We start from the raw sequence: 17,949 nt of genomic DNA, 5'->3' as shown, positions 1-17,949 counted from the left end.
TATGTATGTGAATTATGATGCAATTAATGCCACTTTGGACGTGAAATGTATGTCATATTGAGTTACTGGTAGTGGAAATGAGTAAATGCAAAAATGGTGATTGATGTGGATCATAAAAAATTTTCATTACAGAATTCTAACTGATCTTGATTTCCTTCCTTTCGAATACCCAGATATCTCTCATCACTGCACGAATGGACATTTGAAAGTGCTGTTGTCAGACGCTTGCAATCATGGAAACCTCATCAATGCTGTCCTCATTGAATGATGAGTGTAAATCAGACAATTACATTGAGCCTCACTACAAGGAATGGTATCGAGTAGCCATTGATGTACTAATTGAACATGGGTTAGAAGCATACCAAGAATTTCTTGCCAAGGAACGAGTATCAGACTTTCTAGCTGAGGAAGAAATTAATTATATTCTGAAAAATGTCCAGAAAGTTGCACAAAGTACAGCACATGGTACTGATAACTCCTACGATGATACCTCATCTTCAGGGACTTACTGGCCCATTGAATCTGATGTGGAAGCTCCAAATCTTGACTTAGGCTGGCCGTATGTGATGCCGGGACTCTTAGGGGGCACCCATATAGACCTCCTCTTTCATCCACCGAGAGCACAATTACTTACAATTAAGGAAACTATTCGGAAGATGATCAAAGAAGCAAGAAAGGTAATATTTTCCATTTCTAAATGAAATTTTTCTTTTAAGTGAAATTTTTTTTTTTTTTTCATCGAAGTAGAGTTGACACACAATGTTACATTAGTTTCATGTGTATAACCTAGGATTCAACAAGTCAGTACCTTATCTGGTGCTCACCACAAGTGTAGTAACCGTCTGTCACCATACAACACTATTATAATACCATTGACTACATTCCCTATGTTGTACCTTTCATCCCTGTGACTTATTCATTCCACTCGAAATGAAAAATATGAAATATGTGGAAAATGCCCCAGAGTAGTATAACAGATATGTATGTTAAAAGAATCTCTGTATGTGTAGACCATGCTTATTATTCTCAGAAAATATGCATATGAATACATAGGAGGGTTGTACTTCCCATATCTTGTGTGTATTTAACAGAGTGGTTAGGTCCCTGCTACAGGAGATTTCCTTCTTTTAATGTACCTTCTTCTCCCTTTGAAGGCTAAGGTATATGAATTGGCAACAAGATGATGTGTGATACATTCCTTGAGTTCAAAGCACTTATATTTTCCTTAATCTCTGAAAGGAAATGTGTTATTGGTAAATCTAGTGAAATTTTTTTTGTACTCAAAAGGACTGAGCCCTAATTCTTGCTCTGGACATAGTTTATGCTGTTAAATAAACCGTAGATTTACTTATTAATTTCCTCAGTTGTGTGGAAATGGTATAAAATCAGGCATGACAATGTAAAATTCTGAGGTAAGGTCCTGAGCTACTTAGCATTTTAAGGCCTCTGTGTTCTTTATTAAATATTTATATTGGCTTATAAATCTCAGAAATTCTATTTTAGGGCTCAAAAAAAAAAACAAACTAGAAATTTTCTTTTAATCAATCAAATAAAAGTTGTTGAGTGTTTTCTAGGTACTCAGTACCATGATAGACAATTTTGAGATTACAACAAAATTACCTAAGCTCTTTTTTGAACTCAGTCTAGAGTTTTAAAAATGAATGGATAAGGAGTTACGATTTTTCACTATAAAGTGTCTATTTCTTACAGATGCCATTTAATATAGAAATGTAAATCTAAAAGGGACTTGAGGGTCCACACTTGACATTGCTTTGTTTTGTGTCACCAAGACCCAGAAATGCTCCAGAAGCTTGCTTTTATGGAGTACAGAAATATAAGACCCTTGAAATTCTCAGTGACATTATAGTTTGCAAGATAGGCAACTAAAAGCCTCCCAATCATGTTAGGGAAACACAGTGTTCTGAGGCTAATGTTAAATGTAGGCTTTGCAAAAAGTAAGGTGACTTTTTTTTCCCCTATACCTTTTGAACTCAAATAATCTGGCTTTTAGCCATGAACTTAGCAGTATTACATGAGAGAAAGTACTAATCTATTCCATTTGTTAAAAATTAGCTATAAAATCAGGCACATGGTAGGTGTCCAAACTTATTGAATTAAACTGTCAGTTAAATTTTCTGGATTGAACCATGAGTATTTTTTATTTTATTTTATTTTTAAAATTTAATTTATTGAACAGAGAGAAATAGAGCAGAAGTGGGGGAGGGTGCAGCAGAGGGAGAGGGAGAAGCAGGCTTCCCGCTGAACTGGGAGTCCAACATACAGGTCTCAATCCCAGGACCCTGGGTTCATGACCTGAGCCAAAGGCAGATGCTTAACTGACTGAGCCACCCAGGCGCCCCAAGTATTTTTAATACTTTACTGTTTACTCTGTGGACACGTCATACAATTGTATTTTGTAAAACAACAGAACGAAAGTCAAGAATATATATGAATCCTTGTAAAGGTAGAATAACAAATATCAGGTACTATAACATTTGCTCATTTTTGTTTCAGGAGACAGTATGTTTTTGAACTATAATAGTAACTGAAAATTTAGAACATCAGTGAAGATTAATATGGTAAACTTAGTTATGAATTCATGAGCCTACATCACAGCTAGTTTCCTTTGGAGCATTGCATTTCTGTGATGCAAAATGAAATTCAGGAGATATCATAAGTTCTTGGGCTAGCGTTCACTGGAAACTGAACAGTCGTCATGACCGTTTGGTGTGTTTTTCTTTCTTTCTAATGTGGCAACTATTTATTTAGTGAGCCTCTGAAAGTAATATCCTCTGCCTGGTCATTGTCTGCTGGGAACTCGCACTTGCACTGGCAAGATGAGGAACGTGAAGTCCATACTATAAACAGTGATCTAATGGTCTGCTTCTCTTCCACAAAATCAAAATGGCATGAAATAAGAAAACCTTTATTGGGTTTTGTGTGTACATACCCAAGCTGAATTCAAAGAAAGAGAATTATTTGAACCTTGTGCATTTGAATATAAATCAAACCAGATAACATAGTGTTTTGTTTTCCAAAAGTGTTGGAGAATGTTTTAATTTCTACTGGGATGCATTAAATATTGAGGTCAAGTGGTGTGTGTATACACACACACCCACACACACACACACACACACACACATATGTAATGTATAATTCCCTAGTCTTTTGGAAATATCTTTGTGTGTCCTATGTCTACTTAAAGATTTTAGAAGGATACAGTACTCCAGAAAAGAAAAAGTTATTGAACCCATTTTTTACAAAATGTTACACTATTTAGCCCACAACTGGACAAGGTCTTATGAAAAAATTTAAAATAAGAAGAGCAAATATTATTTTGAAGTAAAAGCTAATCAGAACACATTGTAGATTCAGTGTGATTTTCATGACTATCATTACTCAGCAGATAAGTCAGGTTCTTATAATCTTTGGAATCAAAGGAAGCTTATTAGTTATCAGGGTCAACTTTCTGTTTTCAAACTATTTTCAGAAGACAAATTCTCTTTATTGGATAACTCAATGAATTGTCATGGCATTATGAAGAGGAAGGCATTTTTTCCATAAAGTGTTTGAGTAATGTATATTTTATTTTTTTTAATTTTTATTTATTTATTTATTTTTAAAGATTTTATTTATTTCTTTGACAGAGAGAGACACAGCGAGAGAGGAAACACAAGCAGGGGGAGTGGGAGAGGGAGAAGCAGGCTTCCCGCAGAGCAGGGAGCCCGATGCGGGGCTCGATCCCAGAACCCTGGGATCATGACCTGAGCCGAAGGCAGACGCTTAACGACTGAGCCACCCAGGCGCCCCCGAGTAATGTATATTTTAATGAATAGAACGAATTTTCTTGCCTTCAGATTTCTTAGGGAGATTCTTTAAGTAATCAACATTATGAAACTGTTGGGATATGAAGCCAAACAGGTAGGGCTAAGTACCAGCAAAGCAGAACCCAAGAAAAGTGATCTCGGAGAATAATTTAAGTCCATTTTCACTGTTCTGTTTGCAATTGACAGAAGATACTTACGAAAAAAAAAAAGTCATATGATGGAAAAAATCTTAAAATAATGAAAAGAATCCAAAAGCACTTTTCTTAGAGGTCCAAGCATTGGAAGTCTGACCACCAAATTAACCTTCTAGTCCCTTGAGAAAGGAAATAAAAATGATACTATATCATATCTATCTGTACTGGAAATACTTTGTTTTTAAATTTCACTGATTTATATGCTCTTTTTTTTTTTAAGATTTTTTTTTAATTTATTTATTTGACAGAGAGAGAGAGAGACAGACAGCGAGAGAGGGAACACAAGCGGGGGAGTTGGAGAGGGAGAAGCAGGCTTCCCACCGAGCAGAGAGCCGGATGCGGGGCTCGATCCCAGGGCCCTGGGATCATGACCTGAGCCGAAGGCAGATGCTTAATGACTGAGTCACCCAGGCACCCCTATCTGCTCTTGTTTCTATCTCAAGTCACACAGTCTCTGAATGACTCTACTTTTATAAGCAGAATATAATCTTTATAGTATTTGAAAGATCCATAGATTTGTTTTTATTTACTCATTTTTTTTTTTTTTGCCAGTTGTCACTCAGAAATTGTATAAAGTGGGCACCTGGGTAGCTCAATCAGTTAAGGGTCTGCCTTCACTCAGGTCATGACCCTGGGGTCCTGGGATCAAGTCCCACATTGGGCTCCTTGCTCAGTGGAGTCTGCTGCTCCCTCTCCCTCTGCTGCGCGCTCTCTCTCTCTCTCCCCCTCTGTCAAAAACAAACAAACAAACAAAAACCTTAAGTTGTATAGAGGTTTTTTGTTTTGTTTTCTTGCTTTTTCCATTTGTTTGTTTTTTCTTTGTATGCTTATTTTGTTATTAGAGAATTTTCCACTGGGAAAATCCAGTTAGAAATAACTTCTTACTTGTGCCCTAAGTGGGCCATATTTTTATTGACTGGCTCTTTTTTCTAACTCCTTCCTATTTTTCCCTATGTGGTTGCCATAATTATATTTGGGTGAACTTTATATAATCTGATAGCGTCTCGCAAGACTTTTCCCTGGTAATTACTTGTCTCTCAAGAGGTGTTCCCAAGATGATATATGCGTGTATTCCTAATTACTGTGAACACCTCTCATGAAAGTATCCTCTCTAATTACTTTAAAAAGTCATCTTTCATTAAAGTAATTTTTCTTCTGGCCTCTTGGTGGATGTCCAAAAGTTATGATTTCTGATAGTCTTGAATATGTGAATGCTTACCCAGAATGCTATTTTCATCTGTTTCCTTATTCTAGGCTAGCTGCTTCTGTGAGGTATGAATCTTACTCTTGTGAAATAGGGACTCAAGAAGACACAGAAGCATGAATCTAGTGAGAATTAGGGCAGAGTAGTTCCGGAGGTGTTTTATACTACCTCTCCTGAGTCACTGCTGTTGGGTGTGGCAGATATGGCCAGGGGAGCTATTAGTAATACTGAGAAACATTAACCACCAATTGGCCCATGGCCACAGATGGGAAGGTGAACAGATGATGGGGCTTATCCTGGGATTTGCCTGGCATTATAAAGGTAGTACTAGACTAGAGGCTCTATTATCAGGGGTCTACCACTAACTAGTTAGAGATTGAACAGGTCATTGTACCTCCCCAGGTATCTTCATTTATGTAGTGAAAGACAGGAAGCAAAGCCTTTCAGTGTTTTTTTTTTTTTTTTGAATCTAATGTTCCTGTCCAGATCTCTAATAGTGCTTCCCAATTCAAGATTATTTCAATATGTTATACTCCTTGCTGAATTAGTCCATTATATGAATAATTTTTTTGTGTTACAGTGTGTCACTTCCATCTGCATGACTTTGTGATCATATCCTTCCCAGCAAAGTGATATTGATGTATTTATCAGTGCCTTTATTAGGCTAGGATCATCACTGCCCTGATGTTCCCGATTTTTATTAAGAATTTCCTCTCTGCCCCCCTGTTGCAACTCTCACTGTGAATACTTTCATTGAACTTGAGTCAAAATTAGTTTTTTCCAGGGGCGCCTGGGTGGCTCAGTCGTTAAGCGTCTGCCTTCAGCTCAGGTCATGATCCCAGGGTCCTGGGGTCGAGTTCCACATCGGGCTCCCTGCTGGGCAGGAGGCCTGCTTCTCCCTCTCTCACTCCCTCTGCTTGTATTCCTGCTCTTGCTATCTCTCTCTCTGTCAAGTAAATAAAAAAATAAAATTAAAAAAAAAAAGTTTTTTCCAGGAAATGTTTTTTTTTGTGTAGTCAGATTTAATGACATTTTTTTGTCCTGTGGCATTAATTTGAATATCTCTTCTCTAAAATGTATTACATGTTCATATATATACACATATATATACACATACATATAAACACACACACACACACACACATTGTGTATATGTGTGAGAGAGAGAGAGCGGTATCTTGTTAAAATTGCTGTGCTAACTGTTGTGGTGTCTGTAGGTGAATCCACTTTCTCCACTGAGCTCCTGGTGCTCTACAGGGAGGTAACACATTCCACATTCTTCCCAGTTCATTTACCTACTCCCTTCTTCTACTATTAGCAGTAACTCTGATGATACTAAGTATACAGTTTTTAACACAATTACTTACGGGAGGGGAGAGGAAAGAAGGCACCATGCAGGGACTCAGACCTTATTGCACAATCAGGTTATGGGCTTCCTTAGTTGACTTGAAAACGTGTATGGACAAAACACTGTAACTTCTCTCTCTCTCTCTCTCTTTTTAAATTACCCAAATTCAAATAATGCTCTTTTTTAAAGAGGCTTCAGGGAATGGTATGAAGGCTCTGAATCTTGGAGTCAGTTAGGGCTGGGTTGAATCCCAGTTCAAATAGCTGTTTGAAACAACCTCTCTGAGCTTTATTTTTCCCATCTGTAAAATGGCGATGCTAATACTCCATGGGCTCCTTGTGAGGATAGAGTTGAGATAGTTGACATGTCAAGCATGACACATACACATTTACTTACTGATTTATTTATTTGTCAGAGAGAGAGAGCACAAGCAGGGGGAGTGGCAGGCAGAGGAAGAAGCAGACTCCGCACCCACCAAGGAGCCCGATACCGGACTCCCTATCTCAGGATCCCAGGCCCTGATGATGAGATGTAGCATCTAGGTTGCAGACTACATCAGGAGGCACTAAAAAGAAATGGGATCTCTTGAGTTTAAATGCAGGGGAAATTTGAAGAAGTAAGAGAAGGGGCAGTCAGATAATGAAGCTGTCCTTTGGTCTCTTCAGGCTTCAACTGTGAGGGGGGGGATCAGTCAATCTTTGGCCAACCTTATAGGTAAAAAATATGACAGGGTGTTCATTCATTCAAGCAAATATTTAATGCCTACTGTATGTCACGTACTGTTCTAAATTCTATGGATACATAAGAGGGTAAAGTACATAGGAAACCCTGCCTTTGAGTGGAGCTTACATACAAATGAGGTAGATAATAAGCATAATAAATGAGGAGTGGTATGGAGAAAAAGAAAACAAAGCACAAATAGGTTGGGTCAGGAGGATTGAGAGTGATGGTGGTGTTAGTCTGCATTTTAAATAGGGTGCTCAGAGTATACCTCATCAAGAAAGTGACAGTTGAGGAAAGGAAATGAGACAGCATCTTTTTGAGGCAGAGTAGGCTAGACGTAGGGTAAGCTTTAGGGCAGGAACATGGCTTCCTGTTTGTTAGAGGATGCCATTAAGGATGCCAGTTGCTGGACTCAGGAAAGAGGGGAGATGTGTAGGTGGGTTCAGAGAAGTAACGTGGAGGGCCGCATGAGCTATTATAAGGATCTTGGCTTATATACTCTATGTAAAATAGGGAGCCACTGGAGAATTTTGAGCAAAAGAAAGACACAATCAATTTCAAATATGCTATATTAAAGGATACATCTGGCTGCAATATTGAAAATTGACTATAGGGCTCAAGAATAAGCACATCAGAGGCTCTGAAAATAATTCAAGTATGAGACGATGATACATTAAATGGTCGGGATGGCAGCAGTGATGGTTAGTTTTTGGACATATTTTGAAGATAGTAAATGTCGGTGTGAAATAAGTTAAAGAGTTACTCCAAAATTTTTGGCCTGAGCAATTGGAACGATGGCATTGTCATTTGAGGGTGGCGTCGGTCATCAGAGAGTTGGAATCAGGAAGCACAGAGACCAGGTTACAGAGGCCTGGAAGTTCCTATTTTCACCACTTCCCCAGGATGGTTGACCAGTAACCTAGCCACCAAGACCTACAGACATGTCTGAGTAGACATTAGGGATCACATTTGAATCCAGACACAGACTGGACTTGGAGATCAGTCCTGATCCTGAGGGTGTAAGTGAGGGATGGAAAGTAACTTACATAAGATTAGGATACAAAGTAATGAGCGAATGGAGTGAGAGGTAAGAAGACTGGCTGGATGCTGACCCAGGACCTGATAAAGCAGGAGCTTACATAACCTGCTGAGATGTGGAACCTCCCAAAGGCAATTATTTAGCAACTCTCATATGCTGGGTCAGGTGAGTGAAGGACAGAATAAGACACTGGGAAGTTGTCACTTGGGAGGTCACTATTTTCACAGGTCATTTGGGTGAATAAATTTGGCATTTTCAGTTAGGGAATGTGGAGTGAGGAGAGTGGGTTTGAAGAAAAGGAAGGCATGGGTTGGTGGGAGAGGTAGATTGAGATCCAGTTGTGGAGGTCTTTCAAATCAGTTCAGTGGTTATGGCTGGTAGGAGGTCATGAAATAGGGAAAAATACAGGACAGAGATAAGGAAATAAAATCTAGATATTTTCTTCCCTGTAAGAGAAATAGATGGATAGAGAAGTATATGTGCACACAAGGGTGTGTGTATGCATTTTAACACCTTCTGTAGATCTCTGAAATAGAATGTTTATATGTAATATACTTGAGATCCTACTTGAAATTATGTATAAAAATGTCTCCTACTTTTTTCACTTAGGATTTTTCCCATAATAAAATAATTGATTTCCTGTACTGATAAGCAATGGCATCACAAAGCAGGAACAGTGGGAGCTGCCTGCCCTGGATGCAGGTAATAAGGAAGTTCATTATCTCTAGGGAATTTAAAACAACATAAGATTTACTAAAAGGCAGTCTGCTTTTTTATTACACCATATGCTGGCAGTTGTAAATAATGTCACTGATGATATGCTGCTCCTCACCAGGGCAGATCCCTGCTCCCCCCACCCAACCTTACCCCTTCTGTCATTCCTTGGTACACCAGCGCTGATATGACAAGAGTCTCCTGGTAATATTCCTTTAGAAAGGAACAATGCTTCATAACTGTTTTTGTGTAATCATTAGACACTCCATAATTAGTTGACTCACAAAGCTTTAAAAGCAGAAAAAAATCAGTACACATTTTTTTTCACAAACCAACACTTTCCTTTGGACTGTATTAATTTCTTATTAATAATCACCTTTCAGTTTCCCCCTTAAGAATTCAAACAGATATTTTAAACAAGTAAATAAATGTGAAAAGCAAAAACATTGCCATTTGGCTAAATATCAATCCAATATGTGCTACTGGAAAATCCATAATCATGAAAAAAAAATCAGTATCTGTGTCATAGTAGTCCTATTAAAGCCTGCTGAAATCCTGGAGCAGTTACTGAAAATAAATAAATAAATAAATAAATAAATAATCATGAACCATGTAGTCTTTTTACAAATGGGCTGTTGGAAATTGAGAAAATCTGAAAGTCTGAAGTCACCCAAATGATTAGTAACTATTAGGACAGATAGTATTCAGGCTTCTCAATTTCCATTACCAGACTCTTTTTTTTAAGATTTTATGTATTTATTTATTAGGGAGGGGGCAGGGGCAGGGGGGGGGGGGGGGGGGGGGGGGGAGCAGAGGGAGAGGGACAAATAGACCCAGCACTGAGCAAGGAGCTCAGTATGGGGCCCTACCCCATGACCCCAAGATCATGACCTGAGCCAAATCAAGTTAGACAGTCAACCGACTGAGCCACCCAGGCGCCCCTCCATTAATCAGACTTTTTTATGTTATGTTGCTTCTCTACTGGGAAGGAGAAGTAAATTTCTCAACAACATCAATAATATCTAATGTTCATTGAATGGCATGTGCCAGGCAGGGTTCTAGGCTCTTTAAATGTATTAACATATTCATAACCGCTCTCTAAGATAGATAGCTCTGTTACCTCCTTTCCGAGGTGAGAACAAAGAGGTTAAATAACTTATGCTAGGATTTAGAAGTAGGAAATGGCAATGCTGGTATTTGAGCCCTGGCAGGGGGTCCAAACAGAACACATAACGATCAGTATTACCTCTGATAGACCATTCCATGCTGGTACTGTGGAGACCAGCTGAACTCCCACCATGCTTTTGTGCAGGTGCTGTCACATCTGATTCCTGCTTATCTACCAGATAAAGTCCAACTCAGTAGGCACATATGAAGCTCTTCCTGTGTCCTTTTGTGCTTTATCTTCTTCCTCCTTCCATCAGTCACCTTAAACTCCAGTTTTATTCAATTGCCATTTTCTGGACATTCCATGGTAACTTATTCCTTCTTAATTTTGTAATGGTTATTTCCCTACTTGAAGAATCCTTTTCTGTATTGTCTCCTATTCAGTTTTTAAAAACCCTTCTTAATGATAAGTCACCTCCTGTGATATTGCCACTTTGTACTTGTCCTTTGATTTTAGATGAGCTGTATTCTCCATTCTGTCATAGGGTTCAGGATTCTTATTCTTTTCTCTCTTAAAGAAAAAACAACTGGGTTATTTTCTTTTTAAGATTAGATTCATATTTTTAATTGAAATATAATTAACGTACAATGTCTTTGTTTCAGGTATACAACATATTGATTCAACAGTTCTATACATTGCTCAGTGCTCACCATGACAAATGTAGTTACCATCTATCACAATGCAACATTATTTTTTAAAATTGATTTGTAATCTTTTTCTTTGCTGTATATGAATTCTTTGTTAGATACCTATATTGCAAATATCTTCTATGGCTTACTTTTTCACCCTGGTAACGGTATTTTTTTGATAAACAGAAGTTCTTCATTTTAACATAGCCCAATCTTTTAAGGTTAGCTATTTCAGAGTTTCTTGGAGAAAATATTCGCCTATCCTAAGATTTATTGGCTTTTAGAAGTTTTATTTTATCTTTCATATTTGGGTATACAAATCCTTCCAGTATTGATTTATATGTATGATGTGAGGTCAGGGTCCATGTTAATGTTTGTACGAAGATCTAGTTGACCCAGCACCTTTAATTGGCAAATCATCCTTTCCATGCTGTACTACAGTGTCACTATTGCCCTAAATCATGTAACCACTTATATATACTGGTGTATTTCTGGTCTCTGTTCTGATGATCTATTTTCTATCCTTGTGCCAAGACCAAAGTATTTTAGTTACCATAGCTTTATAGTAAGTAAATCTCTTTGTTTAGTAGTGTAAGTCCTCTGTTGTTTTCGTTTTTTTCTCCCAGTATTGCCCTGGCTATTCTAAATCCTCTGCTTTTCTGTAGGAATTTTAAAATCATCTTGTCAATTAAAAAAAAAAATCTGAGATTTTCATTGACATTACATAGAATAGTTTGAAAAGAATTGGACTTTACAATATTGAATCATCCAATCCATGAACAAGGTATATCCCTTCTTGATACCTTAAAAGTTTTTTGTTCTAATTTTTTTTTGTCTTCTTTACTAGTATATAGAAGTGTGTGTGTGTGTGTGTGTGTGTGTGTGTTTTGACTTGGGTCCAATGACTTGGTAAATTGACTTATTCAATCCAGTACTTTGTATATAGATTATTTGGAATTTTCTACCTGTATCATCAGATCTATAAATAATGAGTTTTATTTTCTCATTTAATTTTCAAAGTTTCTGATTATCTTATTACATTGCTAGGTCTTCCATTACAATGTTGGATATAACATGAAATATGAATAGTGCTTCCTATGGAATTTTTTCTTAAACTCATTTTAATTGTAAAGTCAACTGACTTTTAATGTTTGTTTAAAGATAATGTGTTTTTTTCTATTTTAAGATTTTCTTCTCTCATTTTCAGTAGCTTTAATATGATGTAACTACATGAGTATGTATTTTTCTTTTTTTTTTCCTCTTGGACATATTAAAGCTTCTTGAGTCTGTGTCTTAATGTATTCCTGTTGTTTAAATATCTCAGCTGGCATCTCTTCAGATATTACTTCTGCCTTATTCTATTTCTCCTCTTCTAGGAATTCTAATTATAGGTATGACATACATCTTTGTTTCTTTATTTAAAACATCCCATATAAATTTCATACTCATTTTTGTAATTTCCATAACTTTCTTTGTAGTTCATTCTGGGTATTTTCTATATAGTTAGCCTTAAGTTACTGTCCCTTCTTCATTTGAGTATTATTTACTATTAAACTCATCCATTGATTTCTTAATTTTGGTATTGGTGTTTTTCAGTCATGTAATTCTTGAATGCCTAAATAACAGTTACTTTAAAGTCTGTTTATGATAATACCAATATCTGGATCACCTATAGGTCTGTTTCTCTTGTTTGTTTTTTCTCTTGGTGTTTGTTCATTTGGTTCTGTCTTCTCATGTGCTTGGTATTTTTTGATTGAATGCTGGATATTTAGTATAAAAAATTGCAGAGGTAATCTCCTTTAGACAGGATTTAGTTTTCTTTGGATCGACAACTAAAGTAAGATTAGATCCTCTTATTCCAAATAGGGATTGAGATATAATGAGGCTGAGATTTAGTCTTTCAGAATAGTGGTCTATCTCCAGTTTTCCCTTACTCTTAGGGTAACACTTGTGGAATTTCCTTTAAACACTGAAGATGTTTACAGGGGCCTTTTTCTTAGAAGAATCTGAACTCCAATGTGATTGTCAAAAACATTCTTAAGCTTTTTCCCCTCTTACCAACTTCCTTCTGTTTGGTTTCTTACCCTTTTACTCAGTGAGAAATTTAGGATTTGGCAAGTGTCTTAAGGGCAATACCACAAGGAATCTTGAGTTCACTTTATTGTGATTCCCTTTGCTCTGTGATAAGCGGTTATTGAGTCCTTTTTGCCTTTGTGGTACTGGCCTCCAGTTTTGTTTGTTTTCTCTATCCCTCTGAGATTGCTGGAAGGTCTTCACCATATCTTACCTTGCTACCAGTGCCTTGCTCTGAATTGGCAAATGTGTTAGGTGAAAAAGTGGCAGGAAAAATTTGTCTTACTTTGTTATTTCTCTTCTATCTATGATCTTGGCCCCACAAATACTGGCTGCCTTAATTATTCTTTTCTGGACCTTATTTCCAGTAGGAGAGTTGGTCTAATAAAATTATTATTAGAGAAATCCCTTTTATTTTATTTTGAATGTATTAGGATGATTAAATATCACAAAATCTGTAGGGGAATTTAAGAAAAAAATAGCACACATATCAGATACATATTAAAGGAGTTTAAAATAAAAACCATTGATAGTGTTCACTTCAGCAGCACATATACTAAAATTGGAATGATACAGAGAAGATTAGCATGGTCCCTGTGCAAGAATGACATGGAGATTCATGAAGCATTCCATAATTTTGCTGGATGGGGGATGGGCCTTAAGGAAGGCATTTGTTGTGATGAGCACCGGGGTGTTATATGTAAGTGATGAATCACTGAATTCTACTCCTGAAACCAATATTGCACTGTATGTTAACTAACCAAAATTTAAATAAAAATTTTTAAAAATGATAAGCTATCACTATTTAAATGTTTAGAAAAAAATATTTAGAATTTCTGTCTAGTACAAAAATATAGATATTAACCATTCAGTGAATCAGTTAAAGCCTAGTTTTATTTTATTCTTCTTTTGAGCATTTCCAATATTTTTATGAATGGAAACCATCCTGTGTCTTATTTTAACTTCTCATGCCCTTACTTTGTCAACATTTCTCTGTATAATGCATGTCATGAAACTCATTATTTTAACCAGTATTCCAAAGAAATTTTGTCTGTATAAGCTATAGATGATAAATTCTTGTGCTTAGAGTACTACTCAAAATAGTATACAGGTAAGAATATGTTAGGTATAGATATGCTACCTATGTAAGGATGGACATTCATGTGTATATATGAGGGGATAGGTACAGTTTTGCATGTTTAAAATATTAGAGACCTGCAAGTCCTTGAAAAACACTTACAAATGTTTAACTGGGAAACTTAATAGGGCTTACATGCTCTTAGGTTTAAAGTCTTAAAAAATTAACTCTATATGTCACAAATATCATATACAGCCATATATAATTTAGTAATAGTACTTTATATATATAACTTTTATATTTTAACTGTTTCAGTTAAACTTATTTTTTTAAACAAAAGTATATAATGCCATAATCTATTCAAAACATGAAGATGAAAGCAACCCTGAGTGAAACCAAAAACAAGAATTTTATAGCATTATGTTCTTTACAGTTGTGTTCTAGAAAACATGTTTGGGAAACTGTAATATTAATTTTTTTCAAGTGTATGTTTACTTCATCTTTTTTCCAAAAACATTTGCCACATTCAAACAGTAAATGTATTCATTGAGCCAAGTATACTAATCTTTCTCTCTTTGTAAGTTACATTCCAAATAGTTTATTTCAGTTTACAGTCCAATTTAAAAAAACATGCAGCTCATTCCTAAAATAAAAGATTGCCCTGTCAGCTGCCACTTTATGTTTTTGTAAAAGTAGACCAATTCTGATTCAATCAACATAGGTTTTAGGATTTATTTACATAGTTTCACAGTAGCAAAATCCCTGGAGCTCAAAGTCACAGATTTCCCCGAGCTTAGTTTCACATAAGTATGTGCGTCCACACTGTTTTATTTATTTTTTTATTTTTTATTTTTTGGTTTATTTAAATTAATAATTCCAGTATAGTAAACACACAGTGTTTTTTTTTAATTTTTATTTTGTTATGTTAATCACCATACATCATTAGTTTTTGATGTAGTGTTCATGATTCATTGTTTATGTATAACACCCAGTGCTCCATCCTGGTGATGGGTATTAAAGAGGGCACGTATTGAATGGAGCACACTGTTTTATTTTTAAAGGTGATATCAAAGAAATTGAGAGGTCAAACAATTATTTAAAATAATATTTCAGGAAATGTGACCCAGAGAATGCACTCACTTGTTACTCGTGTTACTCCCCTCAACACCAGAAGTAAAAAAAGTCCATTTTTTCCCCCTGGTTACTACTAAAGAAACTGGTACAGATTGCTATAACTATGTAACAATATACTCATGTGGTCATATTAACTGAGAAGAAACAGTGATAACAATTTTTTTTAAATTACGCATTTATCATGGGACTTAACATTTAAAACTGGACTGAATATCTTTGTTCTCAAATGCCAATGGCTGCTTTGATAAAATCCCCAAAGCTTCCTTCCCAACTGGGGACTTTCTAGGTGAATACCTTTGAGTTTCCAGCTCTTCCACCTCAAATGCTACCCTCTCTTCTAATCTGTTTTCTTCAGAGGAAAAAAAAAAATCTCTGCTCTTGACCCACACCCCTGATATTCTATTACTTTGATTTTTGTTTTTGTTTTTTACTATAGTTGACACATGATGTTAGATTAGTTTCAGGTGTACAACATAGTGAATCAAGGACTGTGTACGTCATGTGATGCTCACCACAAGAAGTGTAGCTACCATCAGTCACAATACAGGTTACAATATCACTGACTATATTTTCTGTGCTGTGTCTTTTTTTTTTTTAAGATTTTATCTATTTATTTGAGAGAAAGAAAGAGAAAACAAGTGGGAGCAGCAGAGGGAGAGGGAGAAGCAGGCTCCCCAATGAGCAACGAGCCCAATGTGGGGCTCGATCCCAGGACCCTGAGGTCATGACCTGAGCCGAAGGCAGACACTTAACCAACTGAGCCACCCAGGCACCCCTGCTGTGTCTTTTTATTTCCATGACCCTTATTCATTCCATAACTGGAAACCTGTATCTCCCAGTCCCCTTCACTCATTTGCACCCCCCACCAACTATCAGTTCCCTGTATTTATAGGTCTGATTCTTCTTTGTGTTTTATTCATTTGTTTTTTAGATTCCACATATAGATAACATCATATGATATTTGTCCTTTTCTCTTTGATTTATTTTACTTTGCATAATATCCTCTAGGTCCATCCATGTTGTCCTAAATGGCAACATCTCATCCTTTTTTATGGATGAGTAATATTCCATTGTATATATATACCACATCTTTATCCATTTACCTTATTGACAGACATTTGAGCTGATTGCGTATCTTGGCAATTGTAAATACTGCTGCAATAAACATAGGGATGCATATATCTTTTCAAATTAGTGTTTTCATTTTCTTTGGGTAAATATCCAGTAGTGGAATGATTAGATCCTATGGTATTTCTATTTTTAATTTTTTGAGGAACCTTCATACTGTTTTCCACAGTGGCTGTACTAATTTACATCCCTACCAAGAGTGCAGAAAGGTTCCTTTTTCTCCACATCCTTGCCACCACTTGCTATTTCTTGTCTTTTTGATTCTAGCCATTCTAACAGATGTGAGGTGATACCTCATTGTGGTTTTGATTTGCATTTCCCTGATGATTAGTGATGTTGAGTATCTTTTCATGTGTCACTTAGCTATCTGTGTGTTTTGTTTTGTTTTGTTTTTGTAAAAATGTCTATTCAGGTCCTCTGGCCCATTTTTAATTGGATTATTATTATATATTTATATATTTTGGGTACTAACCCTTTATTGGATATATCATATGCAAAGAACTATTAGAAATAACAAATGAATTCAGTAAAGTTGCAGGATATAAAATTAGTACCTAGAAATCAGTTGTGTTTCTATACAGTAGTAATGAAGTGGCAGAAGGAGAAATTAAGAAAACAGTTCTATTTACATTTGCACCAAAAATAATAAACTTAGCCAAGGAGGTGAAAGATCTGCCTGTACTCTAAACTATAAAACATTGATGAGAGAAATTGAAGGTGATACAAGCAAATGGAAAGGTGTTCCATGCTCGTGGATTGGAAGAATTAATATTGTTAAAATGTTCATAGTACCCAAAGCAATCTATAGGTTCAGTGCAATACCTATCAAAATACCAATAACATTTTCCACAACACTAGAAAAAATAATGCTAAAATTTGTATGGAACCACAAAAAATTCTGAATAGCCAAAGCAATATGGAGAAAGAAGAACAAAGCTGGGGTATCACAATCTCAGATTTCAAGATATACTACAAAGCTGTAGTAATCCAAACAGTAAGGTACTGGTACAAAAATAGATCAGTGGAACAAAATAGAGCCCAGGAATAAACCCACACTTATATGGTTAATTAATCTACAACAAAGGAGGCAAGGATATGCAATAAGGAAAAGACAGTCTCTAAAATCAATGGTGCTGGGAAAGCTGGAGAGCTACACACCCAACAAATGAAACTGGCCCACCTTCTTACGCCGTACACAAACATAAACTCAACATGGATTAAAGACCTCAATATATGACCTGAAACCATAAAACTCCTAGAAGAGAGCAGAGGCAGTTATTTCTTTGACGTTGGCCATAGCAACATCTTTCTGGATATGTCTCCTCAGGCAAGGGAAACAAAAGCAAAAACTAAACTACCGGGACTACATCAAAATAAAAAACTATTGCACAGTGAAGGAAACAGTCAACAAAATGAAAAGGCAAGCTACAGAATGGGAGAAGCTATTACTTTGGTTTTTATACCTTTAATTTGTATTTATGAGTGTTTCCTTTCTGCTTTCCAGTATAGCACTACTCTAGAGTGAATTGCTTGCCTCCATCCTGCTATCATTTCTTCTACCATTTTTTTTTATCTCTTATGTTTTAACCATTATACTTCCTTCAGAAATAGTTTCCATCAAGTGTCTGTACCTTATTTTTCTTTCCTCCCATTCCTACAGTCTGGATTTCTCTTCCGTTCTTCTCCTCTG

At 36.2% G+C, this 17,949-nt stretch overlaps 1 protein-coding gene and 1 non-coding gene across 3 annotated transcripts in view; both read left to right on the top strand.

Moving 5' to 3' along the window:
• The window catches only part of FAM83B (family with sequence similarity 83 member B), a 78,090-nt gene that overhangs the window by 15,618 nt on the left and 44,523 nt on the right, over nucleotides 1–17,949 (top strand). For both annotated transcript variants that reach the window (XM_021691968.1, XM_021691969.1), the window contains exon 2: nucleotides 174–677. In XM_021691968.1, the coding sequence (XP_021547643.1) occupies nucleotides 234–677 (444 nt within the window). In that variant the 5' untranslated portion in view covers nucleotides 174–233. The remainder of the gene's footprint in view (nucleotides 1–173; nucleotides 678–17,949) is intronic.
• Nucleotides 13,452–13,558, top strand: LOC123325561. Its single transcript, XR_006540500.1, has one exon. It is a non-coding gene; the product is annotated as a U6 spliceosomal RNA (small nuclear RNA).

The sequence above is a fragment of the Neomonachus schauinslandi genome, chromosome 8, assembly GCF_002201575.2.
Source record: "Neomonachus schauinslandi chromosome 8, ASM220157v2, whole genome shotgun sequence".
Taxonomy (NCBI): domain Eukaryota; kingdom Metazoa; phylum Chordata; class Mammalia; order Carnivora; family Phocidae; genus Neomonachus; species Neomonachus schauinslandi.
This window is presented reverse-complemented; position numbering and strand designations above follow the sequence as displayed.